The sequence below is a fragment of the Somniosus microcephalus genome, chromosome 15, assembly GCF_052327205.1.
Source record: "Somniosus microcephalus isolate GS21.2 chromosome 15, FLI_Smic_1.0, whole genome shotgun sequence".
NCBI lineage: Eukaryota > Metazoa > Chordata > Chondrichthyes > Squaliformes > Somniosidae > Somniosus > Somniosus microcephalus.
This window is the reverse complement of record NC_141001.1, coordinates 33487616-33497996: the sequence shown is the minus strand read 5'-3', so window position 1 is coordinate 33497996 and position 10381 is coordinate 33487616. Positions and strand designations below refer to the sequence as shown.

General features: G+C 45.3%; 1 protein-coding gene across 2 annotated transcripts in view; it reads left to right on the top strand.

Annotated features, from left to right (window-relative positions):
* The first annotated feature begins 247 nt into the window (after nucleotides 1–247).
* The window catches only part of LOC147106616 (potassium voltage-gated channel subfamily KQT member 1), a 932501-nt gene continuing 922367 nt past the window's right edge, over nucleotides 248–10381 (top strand). For both annotated transcript variants that reach the window (XM_086007627.1, XM_086007626.1), the window contains exons 1-2: nucleotides 248–571; nucleotides 1830–2258. In XM_086007627.1, the coding sequence (XP_085863753.1) occupies nucleotides 1891–2258 (368 nt within the window). In that variant the 5' untranslated portion in view covers nucleotides 248–571; nucleotides 1830–1890. The remainder of the gene's footprint in view (nucleotides 572–1829; nucleotides 2259–10381) is intronic.

Genomic DNA, 10381 nt, shown 5'->3' with positions numbered 1-10381 from the left:
GGCGGCGGTCTCATTTAAATATCGCAATTTCAAATGGACTTCTGTTGCTGTTGCCTCAAACAATGTTTTGAATTCCTCGCGCTCAAGATGTCCCGATAACATTGTAAAGAATTTCGCAAGTCGCCTCCCTTTTAGCTTTTGTTTCAGGTGAGCAGAAGGGGGCAAGGCGCAAACTCGGAGCGTGAAGTGTTAGCGATCACGCCCTGAGACTTTCGCAAGTCCCATTTAAAGAGACGCTCTTCACCCTGAGTGCGTTCGGATTACTGCGGCTCTGCGAGTGCGGAACCCCCGGCTATTGGCATCAGTGAATCCCAGCAGCTAATCGCTATCTGCTTCGGCCCAGTTCCAGTGCCCACTTCTCTCTCTCTCTCTCTCTCTCTCCCTGGCACTTTTATTTATTTTTTTCCCCATCGGAGACATGAAGAAAGGCCACGAAGTGCGGCCGGGTCGTTCGTGGCTGTTGTCGCTTTAAGACAAGTGGAGATTTGTTTGGGGGGCGGGGGGGTGGGAGTGGGGGGAAAAGAGACCCAACCCCGCCACCAGCACCCAGTCACCGGCCGCTTTGCTTTTGGTGAGTGTTACTTGTGGTTTGTAAGTTCTTGATGCTCTTCCTCCCCTGCCGCTGGGGAGGTGAAGCCGCCGAACGGTGCCTGTCCTTGAGAGACGCGTTCTCAGTGCAGCTGGTGGTGCGCTCAGGGCAGGAGTGTGTGTGTGTGAGAGGGAGACAGACTCTGGGAGAGCAGCAGAGCTCCGCTCAAACTCTTCTAAAAAAAAAACCTCTTACATAAACCAACAACAACAACAAAAAAAGGCCAGAGACTTCTCTTGACCCTGGCACTGCCACCGACGCGGCATCAAGTGTGTGCCCACAACCTCGGACCTGTCACTCGCCTTGGTGCAGTCAGTCAGCCTGCGACTGTTAGACAAACCGAGAGCTGGGCAAACCAGCTTTAGGCTCGTACAGCTGCTCTTTCGATCTGGGAGTTAGACCCTCGTGTGTATCTATTGTCAAGGTTGCTTAATTCGCCAGCAAGTGCCTAATCATTCCAAATATTCCAACAAAAAAAATCAGTAAATTCAAATCTCCCTCCCCATACAATCCAGAAAACCAGGAATGGTCTAACCGTACAATATTGGTTTTAAGTTTCGGTTTTACTTTAGTTTAAATCAACTTGGCTCCTAAATGGGTATGTATAATTCCATTGCTAAAGGGACTGTAATGTTGGACCAGGTGTTTAAGGAAAGAGTGGTTCGATGTTGCGATGCTTCTTTCAGACTCTTCCTGCCCGGTCTGCTTGTGTCGGCGGTGCGCTTCATCGCAGGACTGCCTGTTATTTATATTTTACACGTCTGCACGCGCTTTCCCTCGCTCTCTGAACTCGATCCGAGGTCTCTCAGATGCCCTCAATATCCATATCTTAAATCTCTCCTGGCACTGACTCTTCGTTGTGCCCGCCACTCCCCTCACAGGCGCACACCTGTCTCGATCACAGATCTCTGTGCTGATGCCCCAACTCCTCGTTGCCCTTCCTGTCTCTCTGTTGTAATTGATCTGAAGTCTCTCAAGGTCCTGACTATTCATGTCCATATCTTAAATCTCTCCTGGCACTGACTCTTCGTTGTGCCCTCCACGCCCCTCACAGGCACACACCTGTCTCGATCAGAGATCTCAAAGCTGATGTCCTAACTTTACGCGGTCCCTCCTCCCTCTCTGGACTCGATCTGAGTCTCTCGAGGTCCTGACTGTTCATGTCCATACCTTGAACCTCCCCGTGCCCATGTCGCCACTCTCCTCATTGTCCTTCTCCCCTTCTCTTTCCCTCTCTCAGTTGCGCTCGGTCTGAAGACCAGAAGCTCCAACACGCCTGCTTGCGTCTCCCTCCCACACCGATGTCCTCGGAAGTCAAGTCGCGATGGAGTGGCTCCGGTTCCCAGAAGAGCGGCACGGCCTGCAAACCGACCATGTTGGAGATGTCTGAGAACGCGGCCAGTCGGCACTACGAGCCCGTCCCGCTGCCCCTCCAGAGGAGCAACAGCCCCGACAGCACCACGGACAAGAACCCGGAGAGCCGAGCCACCGACAGCCGGGCTGAGGTGATCATCAACCCCGACATCCCTCCTAAAGCTATTGCCCTGTCACCCCGTGCGTCGCTGTACAGCGGCCGGAAACCCTTCTCCAAGGTCAATATCCAAGGGAGAACTTACAACTTCTTAGAACGGCCCACCGGCTGGAAATGTTTTATCTACCACTTCACAGTGTAAGTACAATCTACCGTTGTCTTAGCAAAGTACAGTACAATGAAAAGCTCTGGAAACCTATCAGCTCAGCGATAGAATGTGACTTTCCGATCATTTTACGCTCTCACCTATTTCCTCGTCGTTCTTTGAATGGCAAATTCAATATTTAAGATATGTTTTGAAGTTTTATTGTGTATAAGTTTAAAGAAGACGGGAGAGGGAGAGGGTTGTTTAAATATTGTTTGACAGTTCCTGCAGTCCAGCACCGTGTTTCGATGGGACTTCTCCCAGAATCGGTCACCACTCCCCTTCCCCTTTTCCCTAAAGACCTCAGCTCTTCGACTTACTGCACCATGTTAAGATACCAATATTTAAATATTTCATTCTCCTTCTGTGAACTTCCCATACATTTACACAGGCGTTAAAGCTGGTCCCAGCGCAGGGCGACATGTTAGAAAAGGATGAGAAATGTGGGAGACACTGAACAATTGGAGTCTGACTTGTTCTGTGAACGGAGAACGCACACGTGTGGTTGAAAGTAGTTTGCGGCGTCGTTAATTGACTTTATTTGGACTATAAAGGGTCTATTTTATTTATGTTTGACCTGGCAATTGCCCTGAATGATGTAAACAGGACCATGGCGTTTATTAAATGAGATTTAGAAATGATTTGACAAACAGGGGGTCCCAGTTCTGCTGGAAAAAGTGTGAGCAAGACTTGCTGTCCCTCATCCTTCCCAGTGCGTCCATCTGTGTTCTCAAAGGTTTCCTATCTACACTTTATTATTTTTATGAGTAATATATGTAAGTGGCGCGATGCATCTTAAAAATATGCTTTACTCTGAACTTTAATAATGAAGGGGGGAAGCGAATAAAAACTTGAAGCATCTGTTTTTATTGAATTTAGCCCCATTCCTTTAAGTTCACAGAATCATACAACACAGGAGGACATTCGGCCCTCTTTGAACGAGCTATCCAATGAGATCCACTCTCCCGCTCTTCCCCCGTACCCCTGTAATGTTTTCCCCTTCAAGTATTTATCCATTTCCCTTTTGACAGTTACTATTAAATCTGCTTCCACCACCCTTTCAGGCAGTCCTTTCAGGTTGTTATAGTGAGAAACCTTGGTTCTTCCCATTTCTGTTTCTGATTCATTTTAATCTTGGTTATTTTGCTGTTCTAGATGGTTTCACCTCTGCGCGCAGGGCTGAATTGGGGGCGGGAGATCGGCTAGATGAGGAAGCGAAAACTTGAATAAAAAGTTTGATCAAATTGCAGATGTATTTTTAAAATTGATAAATTAATGTGGGGAGGGGGCATTCCTTCACAAATGCTCATTGGCGATAATAACGGTGATGAATTGCACACAAGTACCGACCGTGCAAGCTATTGTTCCAAGGTATCGGTGCGGTACATGCAGCAGATAATGTAATGGGACATTTAGTATCACACTGCACCTCATCAATCGGGTAGCATCGTTTCTTGTACATATAAAGGCAGCAGTTGCCACTCAGTGTATGTAAAACACTATCAAGGCAGGTGTAGCAGAATGACTAACGAGATATTTAGTATATGTTTGAAGTTGTATTACTTGTGTTACCTGGGACGAGTCTCTTGCCTTTTTAGAAAGATACTATCAAGAAAGACTGAACAGGCTGGGGTCTTTTCTCTAGAAAAAGAAAAGGCTGAGGACTGACCTAATAAATGTCTTTAAAATTATGAAGGATAGACATGGAGAAAATGTTTCTACTTGTGGGGGAATCCAAAACTAGGGGTCATAAATATAAGATAGTTAGCAACAAATCCAATAAAGAATTCAAGAGAAACAGAAAGTGTTTAGAATATGAAACTTGCTACCACATGGAATAGTTGAGGCGAACAGCATTTCAGGGGAAGCTCGATAGGTACACGAGGGAGAAAGGAATGGAAGGCTATGCTGATAGGGTGAGATGAAGTAGGGTGGCAGGAGGCTCTTGTGAAGCATAAACACCGGCATAGACCAGTTGGGCCGAATGGCCAGTTCCGGTGCTGTGGATTCTATGTAATATTACCATACAGTGCAGTCAGTTTGATCCCTTGCTGCTACGCCCAACGCACCCACGAACTCTTTAACCAGTCTACTTTGCAATAGCCTCGATTTTTAAAACTACAAAGCTTTTATGATAGTTATATATAAATATGTAATGCATGCACACAAACTTAGGAATGTGATACAATATATGCCTCTCCCCCATAACATGGTGAACTGAAACCCAATATTAACTGGCGCTATAATCCCATTTCAGTTGAAATTGCGAGAGCTAGCTCTGTCCGCCTCGACACCTGTCGCGGGGCAAGAGGAAACTTGCCAGAAATAGGAACGATATTGATCTACCTGTGTGCATGTGTTATACAAGAGACCCCCATAAACCGCAGAGTGTTGTAAGGCAAGGTGGGAGTCTATGAGAGCTCTTAACCCTGACACGTGTTATAACACACTCGAGCCTATTACAGTAACATCTCCGCGCACGACACCACATACCCGTTCTTTATAAACTGATTTATTATCTTGTTAGACAAAGTGTGCGAAGGAAATCTGTCCCCTTTGGGGTTCCAATACAACCATAAACACGGTGAATGTCCTGACACTTTTTAAAAACAAAACGTCTTTTTTCAAACAAGAAAACTGTCCACATAACTAATATGAACGTGAGCGTGTTCTAAGTGATGCTTTTGATGTATATTATGACTTTGATCGGAAAAGTATTTGAGGAACTGGCTGAGAATAACCATTTTATTCCAGGTCAAGTCAGGAATATGTAGGAGCACAGGGGATTTCCCTGCCACTGAGCGGGACCGAAGGTATTGACTCCTTGCCCCCTTGGTCATCGGCCCAAAGTGCTTATAATTCCCACGTGAGGCTTGTCAGCGAGTTTCGACTTGCTCTTTGACTGTGAGAACCATCACAGTCGATGCAAATCCGATTCTCACCCAGCATGTGTAGTTTTCAGCAATAGACAGGTCTCAAAGGCTCCACTCGGAGCCACTAGACAGCGACTAGGAGGAGAACCCCTTGCTAATGTTTCTCTCTCCCTAATTTAAGGGCAAGAAGGCGGTTGTAGCACCCCCTATATTGCCCTATTTGACGTTAATCGTAGCTTTCAAAAAGGAGTTGGATAGGTATCTGAAGGGAAAAAAATGCAGGGCTACGCGGAAAGGGCGGGGGAGTGGGACGAGCTAAAGTGCTGTTCCAGAGAGCCGGCAGGGGCTCCACGGGCCGAATGGCCTCCTTCTGTGCTGTAACCATTCTATGATTCTATGTTGATTCCCGCTGTCCCGGACGAAGCACTTCCAGCATCAAGGCGCCATGTCATGGAGTAGGTGGGTGATATATGTCTACCTGCTATGAATTGGACATCAACACATTAAAGAGCATTGCTGAGAATAACAGCCATGCATCCAAAGCAACCGATGTATTAAACAAGAGAAATAATTGCAACTGAAACAGCTGAAAATTTGAAACATCAGAAAATACTGAAAATAAGGAGCTTGTCTGTCAGCCTCTGGAAAGAGCTGAGCTGACATCAGGTGCCTTGCTGTTTGCACAGAGAGCGGGTGCACCCGCCCCAAGAGCTGATCTCGCCTCTTCAACACAGGTTGAAAGCAACACCTCCTAACCAGCAGTCACAGAGCAGCACTGCGAGAGACCCGGGAACAGGTTCACCAGCTGAGCTTTTGCTTACGGGTGGGGTTAGCATAGGAGATCCGGAAAGGGAACAAGATCTCTTAAAATAGAGGAAGCCTCTTTTTTTATTATTATTCTTGATGCATATTGTATTTCAGAGAGACATTGTTTAAAGATTTTAATTTGTGATGGGATTGGCACTGCTTTGTTTGGTGGTAGGTTTGCTCGGTTAGGAATGGGGATGTTTTTGTAACCGTCGAAGTGAAATAAAAGCAGAAAATGCTGAAAACACTCAGCAGACCAGACAGCATCTGTGGAGAGAGAGAAAACAAAGTTAACGGTTTAGGCCAATAATCTTTTCATCAGAACTAAAATATTATTTAGAGATGAATCCTCTAGTGGGGGTATCTAGAACTAGGGGCGTAGATTCAGAATAAGGGGCCGCCCATTTAAGACGGAGATGAGGAGGAATTTCTTCTCTCAGAGGGTCGGGAATCTTTGGAATTCTCTACCCCAGAGCTGTGGAGGCGGAGTCATTGAATATATTCAAGGCGGAGATTGACAGACATTTGAACTACAAGAGAGTCAAGGGGTATGGGGAGAGAGTGGGAGAGTGCTGAGGCCAAGATTGGATCAGCTGGAGGGGCCGATTGGCCTGCTCCTGTTTTTTATGTTCTTATGAACAGCTTTTAAGCAAGGACAGAGCCAGGGAAAGAACTAAAGGAACATGTCTAATGGGGTGGGTGACAAGAGTGATTAAATGGCGAAAGTGATGATGGTGCAAGGCAAAAGGAGGTGATACAGTTAAGTACAGAAACAAAAGCTGGTTCCAAAAGAGGTGTAAATGGTTACAGCAGAATAACAGAGGGGGAGGAAAGCACGGAACTGTAGCAAAGAGCAGAAGGCCACCGTGGCCCGGGAATGTGGTGCAAAAATGGCAAGTAGACCCCAGGGATGTGGACCACCCTGCCGGCCGTGTACCGATGGAGGATCCCCACCCCAAGCACCAGCCCACACCTCCTCCATTCCCACTGGCTCTGGTGCCATTATTGCCACCTGATGTCCTAAAAATGGGAGCAGTGGATAAGATCTAGAATTGTTCAATCCGCTGGTTATTCAACACCTACCATGCATAATCTTTGACCCTGCCCCCATAACATCTGACCCTGCTGCATTAACCTTTGGTCCCGCCCTGTAACTTTTCCCTAATTTGAATTGGTTGCCCTGTTTGACCCTTAGCCGAACTTGAAAACCTGCATTCAGTCCATCATGAAGATTGCCTATTCCACCTCCACCCCTACTTCACCCACTCAGTGGAACGGGAACTTTCATGTCTTTGTCATATCCAGGCCTGATTTCTACAATTCCATTTTTGCCCACCTAGCAGGTTTTACCCTACATAAACTCCCAACTCATTCATAATTTCATTGTCTGTATTCCATCCTGTTCTATGTTCTGCTGACTTCTCATCCCTGTCCTCACTGGCTCTCCAACCTCTAAACATTGGCTTCAAAATTCTCATCCTTGTTTACATTTCCCTCTGTGGCCTCATTCCATCCTACCTCTGAAACCTCACCCAGCTCTACATCACTGCTCAAACTCTTCTGAGCCTGACTACTAAATAGCCCCATCTCCTATGCTTCACTGCCAGTCTTAAGCTATTGTGACTTGCTCACTTGAAATCTCTTCTCAAGCTCCTAATGGCTTAATTTTTCGCCATCTTCTAAAGATTCCTCAAAACCTATTCCTTTGGTCACCTACCCTAAATCATCTCCCAATTCCTGCTCGCTATCTGATTTTCACATCCCCTGGGGAGTGCCTTGGGATGTTCCACTATGTTCAAAGTGCTTTTATTAGCATGGGTTGTTAAATGAATAAATAAAGATCATTTTGGAAGAAATAGCCATAATGAATAAAAGTCAACGAAAAAGATACAAGTTCCGCAAGCTGCAATGGATCGATCCATAAGCGGATATATTCACACTGACTTCAAGCACCAGCAATATAAAAAGAACACAAGATTGCTGTGGAAATGAACTTTTTGAACAGGTAGAAAACACCAATTTATTAACCTCACCAGTAACTTACAGCCAAGCAGCACATGGGCGCAAAAGAATGGAGAACGAGTTAGATATGAGAGAGAAAGAGTTAGATAGGTAAAGAGAAAGAGAGGAATAGAAAGATTGCAGAGACGTCGTAGAGCAAGAGAACGAGTGTTGAATGTGTTGATTGTAGTTCTACAGTTCTACACAGCTACCCAGAGTGAGCATTCAACCAGTTGACAGGCAACTTCTCTGTCTCCCCTCGCCCACCCAGTTCAGGAGCCTGCTTAGCTATTGTGGAAGGAATGTGGAGAAGAGTTTGAAAGTTTTTAAGTTTGTTTGGAAAAAATACATCTATGTAAACTAAATTTAAAAAAACTCAATGCAGTTGATTAAAGAAAAATATAAAAACAAATCCTTCACTGGTAGATAGGAGAATAAAACCAGATGTGTCTCTGACGAACTAAGCCTCAAATTAGATAGAGCTGGCACTGAACACACTATTTCCAGAGCGGGTGCAGATCGGTTTAGAATACAAAAAAGCTGGAGAGACTAGGAAAAAACCTGGAAAGATTGCCAAAAGTGGCAAAAAATAAAATAAAATTGCTGAGCTTGATGAACGGTGAGGTCATGGAGAAAAAGGCAAGTGGGATTCGGGAAAGACCATGGTAAAACAGACCCAATTGGCAAAGCTGTTGCCAAGTGGGCAGAAGTTAAGAAAATAATCAAAATTAACAGGTGCGCAACACTTACTTGGGGGCTCCTTGACTCAAATGATCAATTTGCAGAGACTAGGCACTGAGGGCCTTCCTTGTTACCCCATGTAACACACAGAACAATGCACGTGGCAAGAACTGCAGAAGTGGAACTCTTGCCCAGTCTTGCAATAAAATCATAGACTAACAGCTGTCTGTGCGTGGTAAACTGAACATACCAGCGCATACACAGGCAGTAATTTTTTACACTTCTGTAATTTTTTTTCTATAAGTGGCAAGTACAAAATCACTTTTGCCACTAATTTGTCATAAATACAAGATAGGCACTAATAAATCCAATAAAAAATTCAAGAGAAACTTCTTTACCCAGAGAGTGGTGAGAATGTGGAACTCGCTACCACATGGAATAATTGAGGTGAATAGCATTTAAGGGTAAACTAGTTAAGTACGTGAGGGAGAAAGGAATAGAAGGTTACACCGATAGGGTTAGATAAAATAGGGTTGGAGGAGGCTCGTGTGGAGCATAGGCTAGTTGAGCCGAATGGTGTGTTTCTGTGCTGTAAATTCTATGTTCTCCTCTTTGTCTGAAGTTCTCTGTTGCCTTACAACAACGACAATTTGCATTTATATAGTGCCTTTTCATGTAGTAAAATGTCACAAGGTACTTCACAGGAATGTAATCAGATAAAGCGATTGACACCGAGCCAAAGAAGGAGATATTAGGAGAGGTAACCAAATGCTTGGTCAAAGAGGTAGGTTTTAAGGAGGGTATTAAAGGAGGAGAGAGGGGTGGAGAGGAGAAGAGGTTTGGGGAGGGAATTCTAGATTCCAGAGCTTAGGGCCTAGAGAGCTGATGGCACAGCTGCCAATGGTGGGGCAAAAAAATATTGGGGATGTACAAGAGGCCAGAGTTGGAGGAACGCAGAGTTTTCGGAGGGTTAAGAACATAAAAAATAGGAGCATGAGTAGGCCATATGGCCCCTTGAGTCTGCTCCACCATTCAATAAGATCATGGCTGAACCTTTACATCAACTCCACTTTCCCACCTATCCCCATATGCTTTGACTTCATTAGTGCCCTTTGTGGCTCAGTCAGTAGCACTCTCGCCTCTGAGTCAGAAGGTTATGGGTTCAAGTCCCACTCCAGGGACTTGGAACACATGAATCTAGGCAGACACTCCCAGTGCAATGCTGAGGGAGTGCTGCACTGTCGGAGGTGCTGTCTTTCAGATGTGACGTTAAACCAAGGCCCCATCTGCTCTCGCAGGTGGACATAAAAGATCCCAAGGCACCATTTCGAAGAAGAGCAGGGGAGTTCTCCCCAGTGACCTGGCCAATATTTATTCCTCAATCAACATCACTAAAACAGATTATCTGATCATTATCACATTGCTGTTTGTGGGAGCTTGCTGTGCGCAAATTGGCTGCAGCGTTTCCCACATTCCAACAGTGACTACGCTTCAAAAGTATTTCATTGGCTGTGAAGTGCTTTGGACGTCCGGTGGTCATGAAAGGCGCTATATAAATGCAAGTCTTTATTTTTGGCCAAAAATCTATTGATCTCATTCTTGAATATATTCAGCGACTGAGCATCCATAGCTCTCTCAGGTAGAGAATTTCAAAGATTCACAACCCTCTAAGTGAAGCAATGTCTGCTCATCTCAGTCCTAAATGGCTGACCCCTTATCCTGTGACTATGACCCCTAATTGTAGACTCTCCAAC